The sequence below is a fragment of the Hypomesus nipponensis genome, chromosome 27, assembly GCF_054491055.1.
Source record: "Hypomesus nipponensis isolate SF chromosome 27, ASM5449105v1, whole genome shotgun sequence".
In the NCBI taxonomy this organism is placed as follows: Eukaryota; Metazoa; Chordata; class Actinopteri; order Osmeriformes; family Osmeridae; genus Hypomesus; species Hypomesus nipponensis.
The window spans coordinates 3,519,218-3,544,340 of record NC_140387.1 but is presented as its reverse complement, the minus strand read 5'-3'; the positions used below and the strand labels follow the sequence as shown (position 1 = coordinate 3,544,340).

The following is a 25,123-nucleotide window of genomic DNA, read 5'->3' as shown; positions in this document are numbered from 1 at the left end:
ACCCCCCAGCCGCCGCCATGTGTCACGTGATCGTCACCTGCCGCTCCATGCTGTGGACTCTGCTGAGCATCGTGGCGGCCTTCGGCGAGCTCATCGCCTTCATGAGCACCGACTGGCTGGTGGGCTTCCCGCGGACGCCGGACGCCGTCTTCGGCCCGCACGGCTCGCCCACCGCCGGCGAGGCGTACCGGCCCACGCTGGGCCTCTACGGCCGCTGCATCAAGCTGCCGCACCTCCGGCGAGGCGTGCTGTGCGGCCCGTACGCCGTGCACTTTGGCGAGATCGCCAGCGGCTTCTGGCAAGCCACGGCCATCTTCCTGGCGGCGGGAATCCTGCTGCTGTGCGCCGTGGCTTTCATCTCCGTCTTCACCATGTGCTTCCAGAGCATCATGAAGAAGAGCATCTTCAACGTGTGCGGGCTGCTGCAGGCCATCGCTGGTGAGGGAGCGCACACACACATACATACATACATACACACACACACACACACATACATACATACACACACACACATACATACACACATACACACACACGCCCATGTGCAACCACATTGTGGTTTCTGCCTTGTTGATAGCGTCGTGTTTATTTTGCGCAGGGCATCTGTTTAGAGGACGTCGCTGGGATGTTTAAACAGTCGTTCTGACTGACCACAGTGTTTCTGTTCACCCCGCTTACCTTTTAGGGTTTAAACATTTACCAGAGTTGTTCGGGTCTGCCGAAAGCACACACACACACACACACACACACAAAGACACACACACACCTAGAGCACATTAACCTGCACTCTCTGTATGTTTGACTCCTGTGTGAAGTGTGGTGACCTCTGACTCCTGAGGTTAGCAACAACAGACCCAAATATTTATTTTCTCTCGAGTCGGCCTTTTGATTGGACGGGAGGTAGGGTCATGTGACGTGTGTGTGTGTGTTTGCCCATATCTCTTGGTCTTGGCTGTGGTGAATTACGGGACTCGCCGGGAGAGGGTGATGTCATTTGATGGATACCTTTTTTTCCCTCCCATAGTTCCTAGCTCTCTGACCTCTCCCAGAGGCTTTCCTTTGGTCCTGACTGTGGCAGGCCGGCCAGGGGGAGAGGTGGTGGGTGGCTGGGGGGAGGGAGGTAGGGAAAGGGGAGGGGGTGTAGTGAGTGACAGCCTCCCACCCCCAAACCCCTTCGCTACGGCCCAGCAGATGGGCACCAGGACTGGCTGGGCCGAGACACAGCTCTGTTCTCTCAGCCTAGTCCAGAGACCTGGAACCAGGGCTGGAACCAGGCGTGGAACCAGGGCTGGCACTGCTGAGATCTGGGTGTTTTACAAATGGGGTCTGAAAGGTCAAAGTAAATCGAAAACAGGCAAGGTGAGAATCGCTCACGTGGCCTGTTACAACAAAGGCAGCATTATCAGGCCGAGGGTTCTCTCTCTCTAACTCTCTCAGTCCCCCCCCCCCCCCCCATCTCATTCTTGTCTTTCTGAAGATACTGTTTTATTACAGTTTAGTCACACTGTTGAGTCAGTCCAAATCCGGAGCCAGAAAGTATCCAAAGCCAAATTCCGTGTGCTCTCGATGTCACTGATGGAAGCCAGACGTTTATGTGAGATAACAACAGTAATAAGAGTTGGCTAAAACACACACACACACAAGCAAGCAACATACACGCACACAATGACGCAGTTCCTCAGCTAAGTGTAGATCTCAGAATGGCTGCTGTGCATCATCCAGATGGAGTCCACACAGGCAGACTGGGTTCGACCCCAGGAACCGTAAAGCTGACACCTTTTTATTGAATGGTGCTGCAGCACAGCCAGCAGCATAGGGCCTGCGATCATTTCATGACTAAGCAGAGGGCAGGGGTGCTGTTGATTCGGAAAACAGACTTTTCCGGGTCGTTCCGGCCTGAATGAGGGTAACCACGGATGTGGGAGGAGAGAGAGAAAGAGAGCGGGGGGGTGGGGGGGGTGTACTTCCTTGATGTCTCTCGTCCTGTGGCGCATACTTAACACCCACCCTTCGTTGACTCTGGCTACAGGAAGATATAAAGTCCAAAGTTGCACCTAGCAGGGAGGCAGTGTCGCCGTCTCTGTCAAGTTCCCGTCTCCCCCTCATTGGTTGTGAGTTTGGACTTTCCACCGGAGCGTGCTGACCCGGGCCTGATGAGCGAGGTGGAGTTGGACGCCAGATGTTTTTGAGGGGGGGGGGGGGAGTTGATCTCAGATGAGAGGATCGTCACACTGCAGCCAGAAAACGCCACGTCATCTCACAGACCTCATTACCCTACTAGTCCCTCAGACTGATGGCAAACATACACGCACACACACATACATAAGTACGCAGGCGCACACACACACACACACACACACATAAGTAAGCAGGCACACACACACACACGCAAGCACTCACAAAGCCACACACACAGTATTGAGACGGCTGTTGGTTGTCTCACAGTGCCATAACAGCCTGGCAGCCTGCTGTGGGGAGCGACCAGGGTGGGGTTCTGTTGATGGGAAGGACCGTCCTGCTTCCATAACCAGATGTCTTTAGCAGACCACTGCCAGTCTGCTCCAGTGGTCAAGGTCACACTCTGGCAAACTGTGTGTCCAGCAGCCACACACACACACACACACACACTTGTGGAAGGTCTGAGACGACAAACAAACATGGCAGTAAAGGTGTCTCCAACCGTACAGCTTGACGTGTCATATACTTTTACTACACTTCATTTACTCTCTCCCTCTATCTCCCTCCCTCCCTCCCTCCGTCCCTCCGTCCCTCCGTCCCTCTCCCTCTCTCTCTCTCTCTCTCTCTCTCTCTCTCTCTCTCTCTCTCTCTCTCTCTCTCTCTCCCTCTCTCTCTCTCTGTGATGCTCTACCGATCTCTCTCTCTCTCTGTTTCTCGTGACCGCGTGAGTCATCGGCTGTGTCACGGCGACCTATGACCCCGGCGTAGGCGTAGGCGATGCCTGTGACGATGACCGCACCAGATCGTATCCGGCGCCGAGCCAACAGGGGAGTAGCGAGTTTCTGGGTGCGACTGGAAATGCACATGATTGCTATTGATAGGGCTGATAAGCCCCGCCAGTGGAGCCGCCAGGTGTGGAGCCGCCAGGTGTGCGGGCCTGAGATAAGAAAACAAAGTCGAAAGCTAAACAGCGCAGGAAAGAGAGCAGACAGTGTCACTAAGATGATAGCTGGATGGAAATGGAACGATGCGTGTCGTTTGTTTTTATATACCGACTTAAACGGGCTCAGCTGAGGTCATTCGGCCCTGTCTGGTGAAAGAGAAGGAGGAGAAGGGGAGGAGGAGAGAGGGAGCAGGAGGGGGAGGAGGAGGACCAGAGGAAGAGGGGAAGAGGAAGAGAGGAGGGAGGGGGCGCTCCCTTCTCTCCACAGAGAAACCCTATTCCCCCTCTCGTCCTGTAGCCAGGCGGAGATGTTGACGGTGTGTGGTATCAGTGTGTTGGTCAGGCAGGCTGGCTCGGGGATCGGCCTCAGCTCCTCTGGGTATCCCCTGTCCGCGGCACCAGACAGGAAGTTTCCAGTGGAAGAAACCAACCGCTGTCTTCGCTCACTCGTGCTTGATTTAAAAAAAAATAGTTTTTCTCCGTTTATAGTTCCCAGCTTCGACCATTTCTGTCCCCCTTTCTCGATTCTTTCCCTCCTCTGCTCTCCTTTTCCTGCCCTGACACTCTTGGTCTGTTTCTTGGAGCGGGGGAGGGGTAGGGGGATAGGGGGTAGGCCGCCAGGTTTCCTGGGTCCTGAGAGGAGGCCGAGGGTTGGGGGTGGGGTTCGGAGTAGAGGGCTAAGGAGGGGGCTGGACAGGGAGGCTAGGTCCTTCCTGTTTGAGAACCAATGGCGGCCCAGCAGTGACTGTACAGGACAATGGAGCACAGGCAGAGTGCAGCGCGGAGGGGTGGGGTCTGCAGGGGGATATTAGGTTAGGGGTCCAGGGCTGCATGTGTGTGTCTGTGTGTGTTGGGGAGGGGGGGGGGGTCGTGTGTGGTGGAGGCTTGTACAATTGAAACCATACCTTCAATCCGTCAGCAGAGCTAGTCTGGCCGTCGAGGCAACGCAGCAACATGTGGAAAGAATTTATGACCTAGTTTTCATTTCCGCGTTTAATACGATATTGGGAGCACTGCGAGAGAAAGAGGTAGAGGGAAAGAGAGAGAGGGACAGAGTGGAAGAAGGAAAGAGGGAGAAAGTGGAAAGCCTTTTGTTTTTCATCTCCTGCTCGAGTAAATAAACAGAGCAGGAGTAGAAAGATGGAGGGAGGGAGGACCAGCCTAACAGACAAACGGTATGAAGCCGCTGATTGTTATCTTTTTTTTTTTTACTCCCTCCCTCCCCTCTGGCCCTCTCTTCTTTCTCTCCATCCTTCTCTCTTTCTGCCCCCCAGTCTTCATTTTTAATCATATTATTCTAAGTGTTTCCTCCAGAGACTCAGACGTCTGCAGGCAAACAGACCAGCAGAGAGAGAGGGGGGGGGGTGGGAGGGAGGGAGAGAGGGAGGGAGAGATAGATGGGAAGAGAAAGCAGAGAAAGAGAGAGATGCGGAGAGAGAGAGATGGGAAGAGAGAGAGATGGGAAGAGAGAGAGATGCGGAGAGAGAGAGATGGGAAGAGAGTGTGGCCCTGGGTTGTCTGGGCTTGGTAGACGCACAGCACAGTGACTGCTGCAGTGGGTCCACATCTGGAAGCAGCTATGACGGACCGTCTGCAGGCCTGCTCAGCCTCCCAGCTTGGGCCAGAGACCCTGGCTGCTGCAGCCTCCCTCAGACCCTGGCTGGGACACTCTGGTCAGACTAGGGATGACCAGAGAGGGTCTGCACCCAGAGGGGACGGTGTGCACTAAGTAGCTTAGCTTAGCTTCACTGTAATATGTCAAGTAAGGTTATGAATGTGTGCTACAAATAGCTAGTAAATGACTAACCAAAATGCATGGGTTTTATATGACAGGAATGTTGGGAGGTTGTTCTCATCAGTCATATGTTACAGTGTGTTATTATACTTCCTGGTAGGTCTAGCTGGTGAAGTGTTGAATTATGGGTATGAACAGTGCAGTGTCTGGCTGGGGTGTTGAAACCGAGTGTGTGTGTGGGGGGGGGGGGGGGGGAGTGCGACCACAGGGGTGTTGAGACTGAATCCGGGCCTTGTTAAAAGTGGGTCAGGCCTCGACAGGAAGTGACCCGGTCTTTAAGCAGAGACACAGGAAGCTGGAGGGGTCAGTCAGAAACCGGGGGTGGGAAAACCCCTTCTGGCTACCTTTTCCTGTTGTTGTGCGTGTCGTGTAACCCCTGGTCGTGTCGAGCAGCGACCCAGAGGGTCGCCGTTTTGGGGGGAAGCCAGGATTCCTGCTTGGAGGGTCTTGGTTTCCTTATCCTGAGACACATTTGAAAGCAACACTCAGGAAATCATTTTTGCCCACTGTAACATTCCTATCCGAGTGGATATCTGTATGCTGAGGTGGTTCTGGAACAGGAAATATTTTCACTCCAGAAAATGTTAACGCCTGGAGATTTTTTTTTCGTAATTATTTTTAAATTGATGAACCTTAATTCTCACATGGTATTTACATTTAGTCATTTAGCAGACATTTTTATCCAAAGCGACTTACAGTAAGTACAGGGACATTCCCCCCAAGGCAAGTAGGATAAAGTACCTTGTACAAGGACACAACGGCAGGGAATCGATCCGGCAACCTTCTGATTACTAGCCCGACTCCCTCACTGCTCAGCCATCTGACTGTATCTTTCCCCCCCCCGCAGGTCTGTTCCTGATCCTGGGCCTGATGCTTTACCCCGCGGGCTGGGGTTCAGACAAGGTGCAGCTGTACTGCGGGCCGGACGCCGGACCCTACCAAGCCGGTCTGTGCTCCATGGGCTGGGCCTTCTACACGGCCATGGGCGGCACCGTGCTCACCTTCGTCTGCGCCGTGTTCTCCGCCCAGGCCGAGATCGCCACGTCCAGCGACAAAGTGCAGGAGGAGATTGAGGAGGGCAAAAGCCTCATCTGCCTTCTCTGAACCTCCTCCTCCTCCTTCCGCCGCCCCCCCCCGCCTCGGGGGCCAAGCTGTCGGTCCGAGAAAGAGAGAGCCCTTTGCGCCGTTGTTTACCACTAAGACTGACTCTCTTCGATGTGTGTGTTGATGTGGGAGAGGATTCTACAGTGCCAAGCTCTTTCCAATGTGTGTACTTCCTCCTTCTGCCACTAGAGGTGCTGTACGTCTGTCTTGTGTGTCGGTCGTTATGTTTTTTTTTTCCCTTGTGGGTGCAAGTACCAGATTTCCCGTAGCTGTGTGTTGTGTAAATAAGTGTGTATATACTGTACATAGGAATGATCTGAGAAGATTGGCCTCTGTGCCGATGATGTCACTCTTGCCTTGAAATACTGGTCTTTTGTCGTTCTCACGTGACCAGTAAACCCGGAGCTAGTCTAATGTTCATAAGCCAGGTTATGTGAGTAACTTAAGGGAACCACTACTCAGTCGAAATAAACTACTCACAGAAAAGGCCTTTAGTTTTGCATGGATCTCAAAGCTTACAGAATGTACTTAAAATGACCAATGGTCATGTTCTTGGACCCTTGAAATGTAAATGTGGGACGTTTTTTCCGGCGATGCTTCACAAAAACCTGCATAGGAGCAAACCGAGAACTAGGGTGTGTTTGTGTGTGTGTGTGTGTGTATGTGTGTGAGAGAGACTGCTTGCCTCCATGTTTGCAAATTCTGAGATGACCTCCCGTCGACCCCAACCCACGCCCTCTTGAACGATGGTGCTGGGGCCTGGTCTATCTCGGCTCCTCCTTCATATCCCTCCCAAACTCTGTGGACTACGAGCTTGGAAGTGGCTCAAGGCGACACACAAATGAAGTATTATGATTATTGTGTGAGCCTCGTTTCAGGGAGGTGCCTAAATGCCAACCACAGAACTGTAGAGTTTGTCGAGTCATCTCAATGTCCCATTGTGTCTCTGCCAAATCAATAAAGAAAATGAACACGAGTGCTGCATGGTCCGGTCTGAGTTTGTATCCAACCAAGCCCCCCCCCCTCTGTGGCTATCGGCGTGCTGGGTGGGGGAGGAGAGGACGGAGGGAGGGAGGGAGGGAGGGAGGGAGGGAGGGAGGGAGGGAGGGAGGGTGGAGGGAGAGCCGTGGTGAGATGCTGGTTAGAGTCTGAGTGTGTGGGGGTGGCTGTGTTTCCAGGCTGTGCGATCAGTTTTTCCACTGATCCAGAACTAAAGACGGTATCACGCTGCTCTCAGATGCGTCAGGGAGACCTCAGGACCGGCTGTCCGCAACCCCGCACCCCCGCTCTCATCTCCAAGCTCTCTGGGTCTGACTACTTCTACACACGACCTCACTCCTCGCCCTCCTCAACACCACCACCCCCCCCCCCCACCCTCCTGCATGGACGACGTGTGTAGGCCCTCCAAGAGGAAGTGTATCACACAAGGGAGATTGTGTCTGTGTGTGTTTCCTACATGTGTGCGTCCTCGTGTGTGTGAGTGTGTGTTTGTCCACAACTCCCTCAACGTTGTCTGACCGCAGTGAAAACCTCCGGCCTCCTGCACAGCCCCCTCCCCCCGCAAACATTATCCCTCCTTTTCTCTCGTCCTCCCCCCCCCCCCTCTCTCTCTCTCTCTCTCTCACACACTCACGCTAACTAACTAAACACAACACTTGATGACTTCCAGATTGGACAGTGTTTCCAGGTCATGTGGCAGATCTCACAGTTCCTTCAGTAAAGAGGGCGGACGGATGAGTAGTCACACCGAGAGCTTCTCAACAAGTGTGCACAGTCTACTCAACCTGTACAGAGAGAGAGAGAGAGAGAGAGAGAGAGAGAGAGAGAGAGAGAGAGAGAGAGAGAGAGAGAGAGAGAGAGAGATAGTGAATGCTCCTAGGATATGACTGTGTGTATGTGGTGGACTAGGCCCTATGGGAGGAAAGCTGATGACAGGAATGTGTTGGGTTGACTGTTCCCCTCCTTATTACAGTAACCCACAATGACTCGAACAAGGTGACCTCTGAAGCCAATGCGCTGCTGATACATTTAAAAAAGCTGAGGGCAGAAGAGAAAGCGAGGGACTCATTAACAAAAACATCACCCAGCCTTATTTCTTCAACCATACTCCACACCCCTCCTATGGCTTTGCCTGTAGCCTATCCACATGCTGGTTTCCAGGGATGCTTTGACAGTGACTTACTGGGTGGGCCTAGTCGTTCCCTGTTCAGTTCTAGCTGGGATCGTGTGACATCTTGCTGGGATCGTGTGACATCTTGATGCGCTGGTGCTGTTGGGGTCGTGTTGCTGCGCCGTCTCTGGCCTTCGTCAACATCGACACGAGCTGGTGGCCGCGTGCCAAACTGCACGCAGGCTCACTGTCACACCGCGCTGTCCTCGTTTGTGCTCCGTTTTAAACTTGCGGATAGCCTAAATGAAGTTGATCTGGAATCCATAAGACGCCACCGTATACACCAACTGCATATAAACACTTACCGGTCCTCTTTCATTGAGCTCCCAACGGTAAGCCTACCGTCTATGAGAAGGGCTCGTTTGCGTTACGAGAAAGAAAACATTTTGTTTTTAAAAAGAGGAAGGCAGTATGCTGTTTTTTTGTTTGGTCATCGTTTAAGATGCTGCATCAGTGTAGAATTGTACACTGCTGTAGAAGTCAACACCCACAGTTAGTGACCTTAGTTTTAACAAAGCAACCGCGTGTCAGTGTGCTTGTTTGAGGTTTGCCGCCCTTCTGTGGGCTTAAGCTGGTAGTGCAGCCTCTCGGGACGTACCGTTAAACAGTCCGCACTAACGACACTGAAACGCTTTCAGAAGAAACTGTACTTCAGAATTTATTTAGTGTTAATACAATAAATATACAAAACCCCAAACTACTTAACATGCGACTAGAGGCGAGACAAGAGTGCATCAGTACAGTACAATGAAATTCACCAGTCCATGAACCGATTTTTACAAAATATACAAACATCACTTCGTCACTTTTCAGATGATTTTATTTGCAGTGTTCGACTTCATGCAGCGCCAGCGGCCCCGACAGCGCCGGCTGACTTGAAGCTGAGAATGCCATTGGCTGCTTCAAGTCAGCCGGGCTGCAGGCGGCTGTCGGCGCCGCCGGCGCAGCATGAAGTCGAATGCACCTATTGTCAAGAGATGCAAGTATAATTTTCATTCGCAGTGTTTATAATACATACAAATGGCTCATGGATTTTAAAAGTACAACTTAAAACCACAGTCCACCTTCAAAAAGCACTCCTTCCACATTTGATTGTGATCTTCATTCTTTCTCTCATTTCACACAATGTTTATATAATTGAAAATGGAACCTTCAGGACGTGTCCCTCGTTTAAATTCGGATTTGAAAAAGGAAGAACAACTTCATATAATCTTTATACACACACACACACACACACACACACACACACACACACACACACACACACACACACACACACACACACACACACACACACACACACACACACACACACACACACACACACACACACACAGAAATGCACAAATGACAGCGAGAGAGGACTCTACTTAACTTGAAGTAGGTCTAGGCTAGTATTGGTCTAATATAAACTGAGCATTATATGAAAAAGAGGGCACTTCGCAGTAGCCTACTGGAGTCCTAGTCAGAGGGCTCACTGGGAGAGGGTTGACTGTCCTGCTGTGAACACACTTGAGGTCTAAACACTTCCCACTATTCTCAGGTGCACACACACGTCCATATTTGAAGAGGCAAGAGACACACACACACACAAATAATGTGTGTGCCAAACTCATAAGGATGAACATGAAAGACAAGCTCATTGTTTAAAACAATCTTAAGATAAATACAGCAAATGAGGTCAGTGACAGCATAGGATACTTGATAACATGACAACAACGGTTCAATGCACAACAACTGACCAACTCCCCGTCAATTTCCCAGACGGTTGGAGCTAGCGTAACTGTGTGAAGGAGCCATGTGCTGGGTTGATCTAGCTTGCCACGAATAGCATCCTGAGTAAAACGGAGGATCCGTCTCCTGCTCAAGGAAGGGACAGGCAGGAAACGGCTAGCACGTTAGCATGGCTAGAATGCAGCTATGGCTAGCATGTTAGCTTAGCTAGCACGCAGAGATGTCTAGCACGTTAGCTTAGCTAGCATACAGAGAGGGCTAGCATGTTATCTTAGCAAGCATGCAGGTTCGAGGAGGCCCACTTCTTCGAGTAACGAAACAGTCCAACTGTTCCATGACAGGCCGAGAAAGCGTCACATTTTAGAGAAACATCGACTCTTGCTGTCTAACTATTCAATTACTATGAATACTGATCAAATAATACTATCACAAGGCAATGCTTTAGTACGTAGACAATCTTTTAATGTAAGGTGGTTTTGTTTTCCGTTTTTGAAAAGATCCTATCTCCACTCGCACGAAGCAACATTAAGGCATGGGAGACTGTCCTGTTGAATGACTCCCTGCTGACACACAGTGTTAGTACTACTAATTGTAGTAAAGGTGCAAGATCTGTACAGTATATCGATAGACTAAGGTTAAGATGCAACTTGACATTGGCCGGGTTTCCCAGATTCGTTAAGAAGCTCTTAACGCTAAGATCTTCTTAGGAACGTTCTAAGAGCGCTCTAGAACGCTCTTAGAATGTTCCAAAGATGCTCTGAGCGTTAAGGACCTCTTAACGAATCTGGGAAACGCGGCCATTATCAGTCTCTTTGTATATAACTGTTTAGTGTCATCCATAACAAGACTTAAAGCAACAATCATCTACTTGAGAGCAAATTTAAGACATTGGGCACACTTGTCAAACACACAATGGTTCCCTCAGATATGACTATGTAAGTGTTAAGATCTCAAGGTAGTGTCCTGAAATGCACAGCATTCATTGTAGTCACTACCAGCTCCCTCCACCAGGGGACAACCTTCTAAAAGTCAGACTTGATCAGAGGCCATGTTTCTCTCCCATGCTCCTTTAGAAGCTTCTGGATCAAAATAACAGTTAATCTGAATTAGCATAACAAATAACATAACTTAAATACCAACATCTAAACGTGTTGATGGTGTGTGGAAGTTTAAGGACATCTACTTCAAACAAAGCTAATTTTTTTAAATAATTAGATTAGCAAGCAAGGGATGGTTCATGACAGTAAAGAACCAGAACAAAAAACAACGAAAGAAGAAGAGTGAACAGAAGAATTGGACTTGGTACGTGTGCTTTGCATTGTGTCTATCTCTCTTGTCTCCGACAAGCCTACAGAAGGCACCAACATTCACAGAGACGTAACGTGCACATTGACACACACACACACACACACACCCACACACAAACAGACACACACACACACAGAACAGAAGATGAGGGGATCACACTGGAGTGCATTGGGCGACCAAGGTAGCAGAGCTCAGGACCCTGTGTGAATAAACCTCCTCTCCTGTGGATGAGATCCTCCCCTCCCACTGCATGATGTGGAAGGCAGGCCTCCAGCTTGCCTGCCCGCTTCTCTGATGCCTCGGGGAGACCAGAGAGCACACCTCTGGAGTATTCATACAGGGTCGGGGGCCCTCGGGGGAAAGCAGAGCGTCGCCACGGAGCGTCGCCCCGGCGAGTTGCCACGGCGAGTACATCTAGGAGGACGAGGAAGAGGGGAGTGTGAATTGGAGGGAGGCGGGAGAGGAGGGTGGGGCCACGTGACCCTTCTGGACCTATCAGATCGGTTCCTTGAAGGAGCTGCGGGCGGCGGTGGAGGCGGCATTTGCGGCGGCCGTCTGGACGGTCTTGTTGGCCATGACGCCCGTGGCAAACTCCTGCTGGGCCTTCTCAAAGCTGGCATCCGTGGTACGGTACAAGCCATGGACCTGGAGAAGAGGGAGGGAGGGAGGGGGGAAAGAGGGAGGGAGGGGGGAAAAGAGGGAGGGAGGGGGAAAGAGGGAGGGGGGAGGGACAGAGGGAGGGTGGGGGGAAGAGGGAGGGAAGGGGAAAGAGGGAGGGGGGAGGGAGAGAGAGAAGGAGGTGGAGTGGGAAGGGAGAGCGAGAGCGAGAGAGAGATAGAGAGGTAGGGAGGGACAAGGAAATACGTTTCATTGGTAAGTTTATAAGTGAAGTGTGACAGTGAAGGCAGTGAAGACATGCAGCAAAGGGTACCCCCCCCCCCCCCTCCGGCTGTACCCTTTTGAACATGATGATGGACATGACCGCCAGGGCCGTGAAGAGCGCAGCGATGAGGATCATGATGATGCCCACCGGGATACTCGTGTTCAGGCCAGTCAGAGCCGAGATCCAGCCACTGAGGAGCCAATCGGAGCGCAGCACGCGACACATCACACGCGAAGGAGCACACAGTAAGTTCAACCGACACCTGTACAGTGCATGTGTATATCTCATATGTGTATAGCGTGTCACTTCCTGTGTATCGCCCCGCAGCTTCCTGTTCGTACCTGGCACCCCAGCCTGTGAGGCCGATGGCCTGCAGCACGTGAACCCCGAACTGACAGATGTAGACGAAGAAGAAGACAAAGAACCTGAAGGAGCTGTCTCCCCTGGAGAGATAGAAAGGAGGGAGGGAAGAGACCAAAACATAGATTCAAGTATGTCTGGATGTTTGAGCGTGTGCAGGTGTGTGTGCGCGCGTGTGTGTGAGCGTTTACCTGAAGGCTCCGTACAGAGGTCTGTACCAGCAAACGAACGAGCAGGGCGTGAAGATCATGAACCACAGCATGGCCAGGCCAAAGTCCACTCCTCGCGACGAGTCCACGCAAAACCAGGCCAGGCAGCCAATCATGTTAGCCAACAGCGTCCCCGTGTGGACTGGAGGAGAACAGACGGCACTGGTGTAAGACGGTGCTTGCTGCTAGCCGCCGACCGTGGAAACGAACAGGTACACGGAGGATCGGTTAGCAATAAGGTCGCTGAGGAACACACGGCCGTGTTCAGTGTCTTGCCAAGACGGCCTAATGAAATCCAGGTTGGATGAAGACGAAGAGCAAAGACTGAATAATTCAACACAGAGCCAGGACCTGAGAGCAGGAGGAGGAGGGGACAAATAGCCACACGCGCCTCAATAATTCACAATCCCTGGTCTACTTTGGGGTTTTGATGGAGAGATGAGGCCTACAGGCTGTGGAGCGAGGAGGGCTGCAGAGCCAAACATTCGGCACCACACCGAGGAATCTGACACACCTCCAACACTTCCCACACCGAAGGGCGAGAGGGATGGAGGAGGAGGGGAGAAGACGAGAGGGTCGAGGCTGCCCTTCAGGAACCTTCCTCGTGCCTCCGCCGAATTGAATTCAACTCTGTTCGGAAGCTGTCACACATCACACGAGAGCTTGCGCGTCTGTCCTTGGAAGGGACGTTCCCTCCTACGTCACCCTGTGCGGAACAGTAGTAGCCAGGATCGAGGGAGAGAAGGGGAGGGGGCGTTCATCAAGTATTGGAACGGGGCCCCTCTTGGAAAACTGTGGCGCGTGACCAAACCCCAGAGGCCGTCAGCTGACCCAGTCACACAACCAGGCCCCTCAGGACCGCCACCATGTGGTCATGTGCCCATGGAATTCCTCTACCCCCCCCCCCCATCCCCCCTAAAAAAAGAAAAACTGCTCTCTCCCTTCATCGTGTCCCCTGGCCAGATCAGTAGGAATCACATTAGTGACTGCAGACCGGTTATGGATGAAGCCTTGATACGGCGGGCTGCATATTAGTTGTAGTGTACGTTCTCTTGGCACCAGTTAGGCTAAGGAGAGAGTATCAGTTAGAGGAGAGAACACGAGTGAGAGGAGGAAACAGAGAGAGCTCTGCTCTCAGCAGGAGCAGGGGGAGAGAGGGACTGGTTCACCCCTCCTTGACGCGGCTTGTAAATGCAGTTCCCTGACTTCCACCCCCGAAATGCTTTTGAACTTTGCGCTGGGGCTAGAACTGTTAGATCTGCACTATTCGTTCATCGCTTTGGATACAAGCGTCTGCTAAACGAATCAAAAGTGTTACGTCAATGCATGTTGGGCTGTGACAGCAGCCAGTACAAAAGCATGAATAAAGTAATCGCTCGCTAGAGGTTACACAAGTGACATGGTTGAAGAGACGACCGTGTCACTCACACATCCAGAGGTAATACATGATCTTAACAGTCTTCTGGAACTCCACAGGGATGTCCACTGTGATGTCATGGTAGAAGCAAGGGCCGACCGGAAACTTCTCCGGGAGAGGAGGCCAATTGTTTTTCCTGCCTTCAAAAAAACGACAAACAACAAATGTGTGAATGAGAAGTAAGCTTATGGTACTGTCGTGCGTGTGTGTGTGTTGAATGTGACGGTAGGAAGGGGGGGGTTGCTGGGGAGGTGTTGGTGCGGGGCCAGTACCTCCTGAGGCGCTGAGAGACTGCATCTCTCTCTCCCGCCGGTCCAGCTCTGCCGCCTTCTTCTCCAGCTCGTCCTGCCTCCTCAGCAGCTCTGCGGCCGCTCGCCCCTGCTCCTGCACGCACGCACGCACACACGCACGACACACAACAGAGTGAGGTTGGAAGAGCTAATATTCAACTCTGTTCAGTCAGAGCGTGGGTGTCATTTTTTTCCTGAACAGCGCACCCACCCTCCACCCTCCACCACCAGCCTCCCCCACCGCCTCCCCTCTGCTGCCTGGGTGAGTCATGCCCTCTCAGTCTCTTCCCGTGTGAGAGTAATTAACACTCCCATTCTCGCTTCGGAAATGGCTAATTGCCTTCTGAACTTGTCGTGCAGCCGAGAAGAACTTCAGGTTATGGAACGGCAGCGATCTCACCGGGGTTCAGTAGGACCGCGCTTCACACACACACACACACACACACACACACACACGCATCATCATGCTTTCACATGGTCTACCTGCCATGGGCGGTAACACCGCAGCAGTGAGTCAGACTGCTGGTTTGATCAGACTACCTGGCCGCTGTATTCATCGAACCCCGCAAGAGCATAATACCGATGAAACATGAAACACTGTTTCTATGGCAATATCTTCCATGGAGACTGTGTGGAGTCTAGGCTGCAGATTCAGACAGTCTCTGTCTCGCATAAAGAGACAGAAGATCTGACGTCATGAACCACAGGGGGGAGAGAGGGAGACTGGGCGTGTGTGTGCAGTATGGTTCTTCTTTTGTGGTTTGGAGCGAGAGGAAACTGGTTTAGGGTTGTGGGTGGAGGGTCTGGGGTGTTCAACTGCTCTAGAGGTGGAGGCATGGTGTAGTATGGAGGTGGGTAGGGTCAGTGTATCAGTCTGCAGCAGGGTGATTAGGTATGCGACAGGGGTGCCTGGGTCTGGGCAGGGGGGCAGGGGTACCTGGGTCTGGGCAGGCGGGCAGGGTATCAGGGGTACCTGGGTCTGGGCAGGGTATCAGGGGTACCTGGGTCTGGGCAGGTGGGCAGGGTATCAGGGGTACCTGGGTCTGGGCAGGCGGGCAGGGTATCAGGGGTACCTGGGTCTGGGCAGGGTATCAGGGGTACCTGGGTCTGGGCGGTCTGGGCGTAGGCTGGAGGCTCCTCGGTGGGCTTCATGATGGCTGGCTGGGTGTTGCTGCTGGGAACTGGTTTGGGAGCCAGACCAGCGGGTCCCTGGGGGGAAAACACAGATGTTTCAGAGTCACAGACGCACTGTGGAATCCTCACGGCTGTTGAACTGAACCCCCCCTCCCCCCCCCAAAAAAAAAAACTCCACCCTCAACGACACACACAAAACCTTCACCTGACACACACACACACACACACAACCTAACTTCCTGAGATGGGCGGCCGTGGCGGACAGGGTTAACTGGTGTAAGGAGACAAGACAGAGAGGAAAGGCTGCCGTCACTGGGTTCTCACCGGTTTGCCATCTGTGAAGGGGTTGTACTCCTCCAATCCCGGAGGAGCATTCTGTGTTACTCGTGTCACCGATGGATCCTGAGAGGGACAAGATGTCACACAGAAATAACCCGTCTCGCTGAAAATTATTCTCCCTGGCTGTAAGGCCAGGCAGCACTTTTCATCCAGAGCTCAAGCCTATAATTGAATACTGGCAAAGAGGGGATGATTCCAATAATTCTCATCAGTGGCTCCCTATAAATAGCCAGGCAGAGGACTGAAAAACAGTGAATAACAACCAGCGCAACGACAGAAACAATAAAAAAAAAAGATCATCTTTATGTGCTGTTGGCATGCTGTTCAAATGCCTTACATTTTGAAAGTAGTCTACTAGTCTTCTTTTACTGTACCCAACTATTTTACTAACATACCTAGTCCTTGTGCCGTTTGATCCTGGATACATCCAGCCTTATCTGAACACCACTGTTCAACTGCATCCCAACGTTAGAAAGGGTAAGCCAAGTTGGTTCCGAGACTAAGATTAAACTCCTAAAGAATGAGGTGTGGTTTGTCTTCATTGTGTGTGTGTGGGTGTGTGTGTGTGTGTGTGTGTATAGGAGTGTTTGAACTGTCACAACCCATCCCAGAGAGTTTCAGCGTTTGTTTGTAGTATCTGCTGAAACACACACAGTGGGTTTAGCCTAGTCTGTGTTTTGATCCTGTTTTGAAAGGTTAGCCTCGTTTAACACAAGTCGTTTTCTTACCATGAGATGTTTCCAATCATGCAGTCATTCAGATGCTACTCTTATGTGCTTCAGGCTGTAGCCCAGGTTTCCAGCTATCATATCCCCAAACAGTCCCAATGCAGTCCAGTCAAGCCCTAGTCCAGTGTGACTGCTGACAGTGTGAAGGCTCCTAGCCTATCTACAACAGAGAGACTACTAGCCAACTTGTTTCGAAGCAGCTCACATGAATATTTCAGGTTATATCTTGATAAATCTTTAATACAGCTCTATTATGCACACTCATGAGCACACATTGTTTCAAACTACAGGAGGACAGAACTTTGGACAGCATGGAGACTAATCTTAGAAGGACTTTATCCATCTCTTATTCAAATTAGATGTCAAGGACGACAAACAGTTCCTTCTTTAGTCTATGCCGCTAACACATGAGGAAACTAATCTAGGCCATGGTAAATAGCTTAAAGGCCAATTACATATTAATGGTGGCACGGCAAACCCTATTCTCAATACTTGGACACTGCACTGCAATGCTACATCAACAATGTAAAATATGCCTGACATTTGGTTAATGATCGACAAACTGGGAGAGCAGCCAATTAGGAAGAGGGCCCAGGCACCACCTGTCGCTATGACAGCACCATATGATTCCATCAACTATTGAGGAGGGCCTGGAGGAAAGGGTGCTCGATGCCTCGGGCTTAGCAGGGGTGGCTAAAATAACGGAAACTGAACAATAACACAACAAGCCCCCTGCCGAAGCAGTCTCGGACTTCTACCGTACCGCAAAGATGGATTACCACCACCTGAGTAAGGAGAAAACGACAGGTCTGATCGAGTATGTGGGCCAATTCTTCACAATTACCAAGATGGATTCACAGTCTATTCCACCTCAGAGCTATATCTGCACACGTGTTAGAAATACAGCATTGCAAGGCTAATCCCAATGTACAGTTGGACAAAAGGGCTCCATGAATAATTTACTCATTGCTGCGCAGTGACACAAACACTACACCACAGTGCTGGTGTTCAGTTACATACATTCCCATGGAGCACTGACTACTGTGGGAATGTAGGATAGTTTTACGTTTTTTACACAAACTGATCAATACTTAGCCTGACGTTGTCATACTCATAATTCTAGTCAGAATATGAGTCTGAAAACTCCCCGTTGGGCTGTGACTATGGGGCGTCTTTCAACCGAACTCGTAAAACAAATGCCTCTTCGCTCAATTGGATAGACCTACAACCAATCAGAGTAACGTAATATCTTGTCTGTTGAAAACGAATTAAACCCAAGGGCTCTTTCGTGACGTTGTTGATTAACTTACTGTTGATCATGTGTCCATCATCATATAAAGCCCGCCCTTGTAAATTCCATTGGTCCGCCCAGATCCTGGTTTTACATAGTTGATCCCAATAGAGACCCTCCAGACCCAACTTCCTGACCAAATTTTTTTTGTGGGCGGGGAGAAGTTGGGCTGGCAGCCAGGCTAATCAATACTAGCCTTAGGAGACATCGTTGGGGACTACGGTAGAACAACAGCACTACAGGCATCCAATGTATTTGTTACCTAGTAGTAATAAATACAGTGGAGACTAGCGCTAGAAAATATGAATATATGAAAGAGTGTGTGTGTGTGTGTGTGTGTGTGTGTGGGTGGGTGTGTGTGTGTGTGTGTGTGTGTGTGTGAGTTGACAAGGAGCAAGTCTAAAACAAAAAACAACTATACATACAACAACAAAGTGAGTCTAAATGGGAGATTTGTGGATCAAATTAATGCTTTCTCCTAAATGATACGCAGAAAGTAGATATACGGAAACTCTACAGGTCTTCATAGCTAGGTATTATTTTATCATCATGAGGATAATGCCATTTGTAATCTGCCCAGGCCAAAAAAAGATGACAGCATTCATTCCAATCCTCCAGGACTTGCATTGTTTAGAAAGTCTTGTTAACAGCAAGTTAGTATACAAGTCTATCAATTTAAAGTTATGCTTATTTACTATTTCTACACCATATTTGTTATGTATCACTGCAGTTAATTTACAGACCTGCATTGTAGCTACCGGTGAAGTAAATGCAATATACACGCCTCCTGCGGAAGGGCGAACAGTCACTCCTTACCAACAATGTAGGGCGGAAAAAACGCAAAAGGAGTGACGCTGGACTGGGGATACCACCAGTGAAATATTTTCTTGCTAAATATTTTACTATGCTGTAAATGAGAACAACCGAGATGAAGTGTTTATATGCAGTTATTCAACATTTCAAGTTGATCTCACGAGTGGAAGAAGACGAAATGACCCTTGCTAGGTCCATTGATGTGATCACAGCTGAGGAAGTAATGCAGTTAGGCTAGCTACACGTACAGCTAGCGCATAGATCAACCTGGCAAACTCGGAGACATTCAACTGTAACGACTGAGTGACAAGACTGTAAAACAATGACATGCCACGTTTACAACAACTATACGTTTCAATTTACCTGAAAAGGATTGCTGATCTCCGGGTCAGCGAAAGGGTTGCTATCAAAATCGGACATTGTTGTAGTTGGAGGATCTCCAGTATTTTGAATCCGACGTAGACGGGAGGCCAGCACTTGAGAAGTACTATGCAACTTGCTAGGGATTTCGGCAAGATGGAAGGGCTGAGTCGAACTGAATTCACTCAGTTCATTGTAAAGCTTGGCTGCCCCCTATCTCGATGATGTAGTCATCTAGGTAAAGGTGGAAGCAATTTAACTGCGATATACAAAAAAACTAAACAATATACAGTCAATAAATCAGAATGTTAAAAAAAAACAACAACGAGGCATTACTATTATATGACTGATTCTTTTTTTATTTGTAATGTTAAATAACAATGTTATTATTGTTATTATTAATATTAGCAGAGTAAATAAGTAGGCCTTGGAACATCACGAATGCCAACATGAATTCATTCAGCAGTACTGTTTTAGAAGTTAGAACTCGTAGAATATATAGCTAGTTAAAATACAGATTTACAATCACGGTGAACATGTTCTATTAATTCTAGCTCTATACTCTCGTGTCTCTGTCATGTGACGTGAAGTTGTCCAACTCATACTTCCGGTACTGCGTGGAAAAACGTTCCAAATCCCTTTTATGAACCGATTCATTTCATTCAGTTCTCGTTAAAGATTTAGTGTAAGAACTTAGTGAATCATTTCTCTCTTAGAAAACATCAGGTGTGGAAAGTGATTTGGTCCATTCGGTTCACTACAATGATTTGAACATATTCAAATCACTTGCCAAGTGTGCCAATACCGCATCATCAGTCACAGGGGGTGAAAAGTTACCCATACCGAACACAAAGTTTTATTTTGCTTCTACCTTTGCTTTGTTGTTTTTTTTAATTCAGCTGACAGCAACTCCGACTTGAAGACTGATTACATAATTCCATACGGTTTAATTTCTGTAAATTTTAACATTTCAAATGTTGAGCATGTCGACGAATAACTTGTCGTACAACGACCAAGGAGGAGCGGAGGCTGGTGTGGAAGCGGGCATGGAAACATCGTCTTCTACACCTGGAGCTGGATTTGGACTTTTCAGTTCCGACTTCAAAAAGTAAACACATTCATTGTTAATTGCAGCCTAGTGGCTTAATTGTGGACGGTATGTATGATACGCAGCTAGCCAGTTCCATCTATGCTAATAGCTAACTAGCTAACTTCAGCGTTCCAACCCATCACTGTTCTATCCATATTCATGTATATTTGTAGCGAGCTATAAGGGGTATCTGTGTAATGCTTAGCTATACCGATTGTTATGGTTTTGGATCAGTGCACATTTCATGAAAATGAATAGGAAATCTGGTGATGGTGTAATATTGCTGGTGGAGCACTGTAATCTAAATTGGTTATACCACTAGAGGGCGCTCAATCCCTAATTGAACCAGCCTCTTGAGAAAGTATCCCGGAGGTATCATGTTTTTGTACCGTCAGTTTACAGGGACTTAATCATTATAGGGAATCGACTCTTCGCCCCAAACGCGAGGCCTCATTTGAAGTGCTTAAGGACACACATTTGAGGATCCATTTGAGGTTAATTTCATTTCACCGGTCTTTATCAGTCTTTTTGTAGAACACATGTATAAAACACATGCGGCGAAGAGAACAACACACATCGCATTGTCTACGCTGGAGTATTCATACCACATCTGGTCCAGCCTATGCGGTTTAGGCCTAAATAGTTCTGTCTGAGCTCTCTCACATGACCGTTATGGGGGTAAAGCTATGTCTGACAGACTCTACGCCTCTTGGACAGGCCGGAGGACTAGTTAGTGAAATACCAAAGCATGAATGATACTTCTGTTCTGTGTCTTCACTATGATGAACAATACCATTGCATTTTACTATGATTTGTCAGGGACAGTCCCAACCCAGTGATTGAATTGTTGGCACACAGTAGCTATGAATCCAACACCATTAGCTGCAGCTCAACAGAGCAAGGTGTGTAAAAGAGTTAGGTATATTCGTTCACCTGTCTGGTCCTTTCTCACGGACTTGTAGAGGTAGACGCCACCGAGTTCATTTGCTTGCAGTGACAGTCTTTCAACACCAGGTGTCAGACTTGTGTTGCTCTTTCTAGGCACAATTCATGGCAACACGGATGTAACTTTTCCAAATGTTATCTTACGTAGGCATTTTATGGTTACCTATCAGCTGAATGTTTTGCCTTGTGACAATGCATGGTGGTTGGCAGTTTCTATTCATAAAAACAAACCTATCAGCACATTTAACGAATGTTTCTTGGGATCAGGGTTTTATCCCAGAGCTTCAGCTAATGGGACCACAGAGAAGGAGTATGGCCCATGTTTGCCTATTGGGACTGTGTGTGTGTGTTGGTTGAACCTAAGAGGGAAGTAGATTAAGAACCAGGCTGATGTCGTTACTAGAATACAATGATCCAAAGACAGCTTGCTTCCTGATGCTTCAGGCTACAGTGGGAGTAGCGAGGCAGTAACTGCAGCAGGTGTTGTCCTTGTGTCTGGGGGGGGGGGGGGTGTCATGGGGGGCGGCTGGTTTTGCTGGGTCTTATCGCCCCGGAAGGCTGACGTTGCGGTGGAGAGGGTGGTGGTGTTCCCGGAGGCGGGCGTCTGCGCTCCAGCATTGTGCTGCGGGGGTGATGAGAGCTACTCTCTGTTTACCCTGGTGCTGATAAGGCCCTCCTGTTTCCCCTCGCGCTGGAGGGAAGTGGCTAGTGACACACACACACACACACACATTTACAGACACGTACACACTCAGACCTGCATTTGCAGCCACGGGCAGCGCAAGCAGGAGATTTTCCTCCTGCCTGGATGCCACAGAGAGAAGCTGTCGAGAGAAGGGGTTTAGAGAAGCGAGTTCGCCGCCCGTCCAGGACCACAGCCCCCCAGCACGAGGAGCCACACGCCGGCCAGGGTTTGACCCAATCAGAACGCGAAGAGTAAGTGCTTAACCAGGCACCGCGTGGAATCTGGAGCAGGCGCCTTCCCCCCATTGGTCAGGAGAGAGAGGAGCCTTGTGACTCCTGTCATCTGAGACAAGCGGAAGACTTGGAAAGAGGAAAGGAGCTGTGTGGTAGAAGGGGGGAGAGAAGCTGAGAGGAAGACCACTTTGTGTGTGGGACTTCATGGACGTAGAGGTGGAGGGTGAAGGAAGAGCAGCTAAACACAGGGCAACCACAGCAACACCGAGGACAGAAGATATCTCCCGATCTTCCCACGACAACGCAAACGGACGCGTGAACAAACTGCCTTTCCCCTGTCTGGTGGAGACAGCCTGGTTTGCTGACAAGCTGTCAGCCTCGGTGTTCCAGACCCGATGTTCTAGGGCTCGCTACTCTACGTTCGGCATTCCAGCCCGGGTGTACCAGCCCCGGGCGTTCTAGAACGCGACAGAGGAGAGATGGACGGCGGGTTCTCCACGCTGCGCTCCGAGGCGGCCGGGGCAGTCCGGACGGCCCTGGTGTCGGCAGAGCACCTGCAGCTCACCCTGACGACCGGCCTAAGCCAGGAGGAGCAGGGCCTTACGCTCGCCGCCGCCAACGGCGTCCCGGAGGACAGGCGCGACAGCGGGTACTGTACCGTAGGCCTGAGGGGGCAGCCAGAGGATACTGTACTGTAGGCTGAGGGGGCAGCCAGAGGGTACTGTACTGTAGGCTGAGGGGGCAGCCAGAGGATACTGTACTGTAGGCCTGAGGGGGCAGCCAGAGGATACTGTACTGTAGGCCTGAGGGGGCAGCCAGAGGATACTGTACTGTAGGCCTGAGGGGGCAGCCAGAGGGTACTGTACTGTAGGCCTGAGGGGGCGTGCCAGGAGTGTTTTGGACGAGAGACCCACTGTTCTCGTCATTGCGACGTTTCACCGCGTTCTTTGGGACAAAACAAAGGGAGGCTAAGTAGAGGGAGGTGGCTTCTTCCTGTCATTGTGATTAATGCTCATGTTTGGCTTTTTGTACAGCACACCAGGCCGTTCTCTGGCTGAGTTTAGTTGGCTGTGTGTGCGTGTGTGTGCGCGTGACATGACCTCACGCGTCGACTGGCCCCTAGCCTACCGTGTCAAATGAATGACCTGCTCTGCAGCGTGACCTAGCTGCTCATCATGTGAGCTTGATCAGTGAAGGAAGCCAGCTGTCCTGAATAGCAGCAGGGCAACAGGGGGCCTTGTCTCTCCACCTGCATGCTGAGCATTGCTCTTAATGGGCTGGCCAGCTCGCTCCTGCTCAAGGAGACCTTGTATGACTGCTGTCGTCATCTGTGCGATGACTAAGGAGGCCCGCGTGACTGACTAGAGTCCACCTAATGTGAGACAGGGTGCTCTCCATTGATTTGACATGGCTAATTCCCGCGTCGACTAACTCTGGCTAGCTACATACAGCTAGCAGCCTGAATCGAACACGTCGTGGCCTGTTCTGTTAAGACTGTTTAGGCATTTAGTTTAACGTTTTTTGTGGTTCGTTTTTTTGCCGTTTGGCTTCAGAGTCTTTCCTCAACACATTTTGTCTTGGCAGGAATGACGACCTTAAAGAGATGCTGGAGAGCAACAAGGAGTCGCTCAAACTGGAGGCCATGAAGAGGATTGTTGGGGTGAGCCAAACTGTACAACACCAGGACTCGCAAAAAAACTTTATTTCCCCCCTCACTGACTGTCCCAGTGCTGTCCCGAAGTACAAAATGAACCATCCCAAACTGAACTTGACATTTACATTTACATTTAGTCATTTAGCAGACACTCTTATCCAGAGCGACTTACAGTAAGTACAGGGTCATTCCCCCCGAGGCAAGTAGGGTGAAGTGCCTTGCCTAAGGACACAACTTCATTTGGCACAGCTAGGAATTGATCTAGCAACCTTCAGATTACTAGCCCAGTTCCCTCACCGCTCAGCCATCTGACTCCTGACCTTTCCCAAAATGTTCATTATTGTGTTCTTGCATGTGTTCTGACATGACTCTAGGTTATTTGCAACACTATTTAAGTAACCCATACAGTCGTGGGGATGAATGTCAATGTGAGTACATCGTTTTTAAAGGTTTGAAAAAAAAAGTTTCAAAAGGTTTTGAAGATAGTTTTGAAAGGTTCAAAAAATAGGTTTGCAGCATTGATGACTACTTGACGAGGACTCTACTAAACCCACACGAATGAAAGAGAACAATAAACTGTCACTAAACAATAAACAGTACTTTGGTATCGTACTGTATACACAAAATGCACATTTTTATTTGTAAATTGTAATTGATATTTGTTCTGCTTTCAGCTGATCGCCAAAGGGAAGAATGCCTCAGAGCTGTTCCCGGCTGTGGTGAAGAATGTGGCCAGTAAGAACATAGAGGTAGGCCAGCTGTAGACTGCAGCGCTACCTCGCTGGTGCTACCATGCAAAATGACACGGCAGATCGCGTCCCAAGTGCGTTATTGGGCACACGATCTGCGCGTTTTCCACGCCATACGTCATTTCAAGAAGTAAATAGAAGCAATTCTCCGGACCGAATTAAACGACACACGCACTAAATGGGTTTCCCATGCCTTGGCCTGTTAATATTGACCTGAATAAACAGGCAGTGTGGGGGGGCCTTCAAGGGGAGAGAGGGGGGGGGGACAGGCCAGCTTGTGGCAGGCCAGCTCGTGGGGGTGGGGTTGGGGGGTAGGGGAGCAGGTGGGGATGGGTAATTGCCACAGGATAGCCCACTGTCACGTCTCCCCCGCCCCCCCCCACACACACGCCAGCTGTGAGGCTAGTGTCAGGACTCTCTCTGGCCCCCGCTCTTCTTTATCCATCCTCTCTCTCTCTCTGTCTCTGTCTCTGTCTCTGTCTCTGTCTCTGTCTCTCTCTCTCTCTCTCTCTCTGTCTCTGTCTCTGTCTCTGTCTCTGTCTCTGTCTCTTTCTCTCTCTCTCTCTCTCTCTCTCTCTCTCTCTCTCTCTCTCTCTCTCTCTCTCTCTCTCTCTCTCTCTCTCTCTCTCTCTCTCTCTCTCTCTCTCTCTCTCTCTCTCTCTCTCTCTCTCTCTCTCTCTCTCTCTCTCTCTCTCTCTCTCTCTCTCTCTC

The 25,123-nt window shown here is 50.0% G+C and overlaps 3 protein-coding genes across 5 annotated transcripts in view; 2 read left to right on the top strand and 1 right to left on the bottom strand.

The window, feature by feature from the left end:
• The first annotated feature begins 5 nt into the window (after positions 1-5).
• On the top strand, positions 6-6,996 carry lhfpl2a (LHFPL tetraspan subfamily member 2a). Its single transcript, XM_084693858.1, has 2 exons — positions 6-438; positions 5,764-6,996. Exons 1-2 carry the CDS (start codon positions 18-20, stop codon positions 6,018-6,020), a joined length of 678 nt encoding a protein of 225 aa, XP_084549984.1. The 5' UTR covers positions 6-17; the 3' UTR covers positions 6,021-6,996.
• Positions 6,997-8,822: 1,826 nt separating this feature from the next.
• Positions 8,823-19,194, bottom strand: LOC146220445 (secretory carrier-associated membrane protein 1-like). 2 transcript variants are annotated; one of them, XM_084694230.1, is made up of 9 exons: positions 19,060-19,194; positions 15,850-15,927; positions 15,493-15,600; positions 14,374-14,485; positions 14,113-14,241; positions 12,667-12,826; positions 12,457-12,558; positions 12,188-12,305; positions 8,823-11,877 (listed from the first exon to the last, which is right to left on the bottom strand). In XM_084694230.1, the coding sequence occupies exons 1-9, from the start codon at positions 19,114-19,116 to the stop codon at positions 11,728-11,730; spliced, it is 1,014 nt and encodes a 337-aa protein (XP_084550356.1). In that variant the 5' UTR covers positions 19,117-19,194; the 3' UTR covers positions 8,823-11,727. The 2 variants fall into 2 exon arrangements, with proteins under 2 accessions (XP_084550356.1, XP_084550357.1); XM_084694231.1 differs by lacking the exon at positions 15,850-15,927 and having other exon boundaries at positions 19,060-19,160.
• A 632-nt stretch (positions 19,195-19,826) lies between these two features.
• Positions 19,827-25,123, top strand: part of ap3b1a (adaptor related protein complex 3 subunit beta 1a) — a 41,808-nt gene continuing 36,511 nt past the window's right edge. Inside the window, exons 1-3 of one of the 2 annotated variants that reach the window (XM_084694229.1) lie at positions 19,827-20,164; positions 23,594-23,669; positions 24,338-24,412. In XM_084694229.1, coding sequence (XP_084550355.1) covers positions 20,031-20,164; positions 23,594-23,669; positions 24,338-24,412 — 285 coding nt within the window. In that variant the 5' untranslated portion in view covers positions 19,827-20,030. Of the gene's footprint in view, positions 20,165-21,867; positions 22,659-23,593; positions 23,670-24,337; positions 24,413-25,123 lie in introns of those variants that run through there. The other variant, XM_084694228.1, reaches the window with a different exon arrangement.

Coding starts and splice junctions, on each gene's coding strand:
- lhfpl2a (XM_084693858.1), top strand. CDS start 18: ATGTGTCACGTGATCGTCACCTGCCGCTCCATGCTGTGGACTCTGCTG. Junction 439..5,763: donor GCTGCTGCAGGCCATCGCTG/GTGAGGGAGCGC, acceptor CCCCCCCCGCAG/GTCTGTTCCTGATCCTGGGC.
- LOC146220445 (XM_084694230.1), bottom strand. CDS start 19,116: ATGTCCGATTTTGATAGCAACCCTTTCGCTGACCCGGAGATCAGCAAT. Junction 14,486..15,492: donor CCCAGACCGCCCAGACCCAG/GTACCCCTGATA, acceptor GCGTGCGTGCAG/GAGCAGGGGCGAGCGGCCGC. Junction 12,559..12,666: donor CCTCTGTACGGAGCCTTCAG/GTAAACGCTCAC, acceptor CTATCTCTCCAG/GGGAGACAGCTCCTTCAGGT.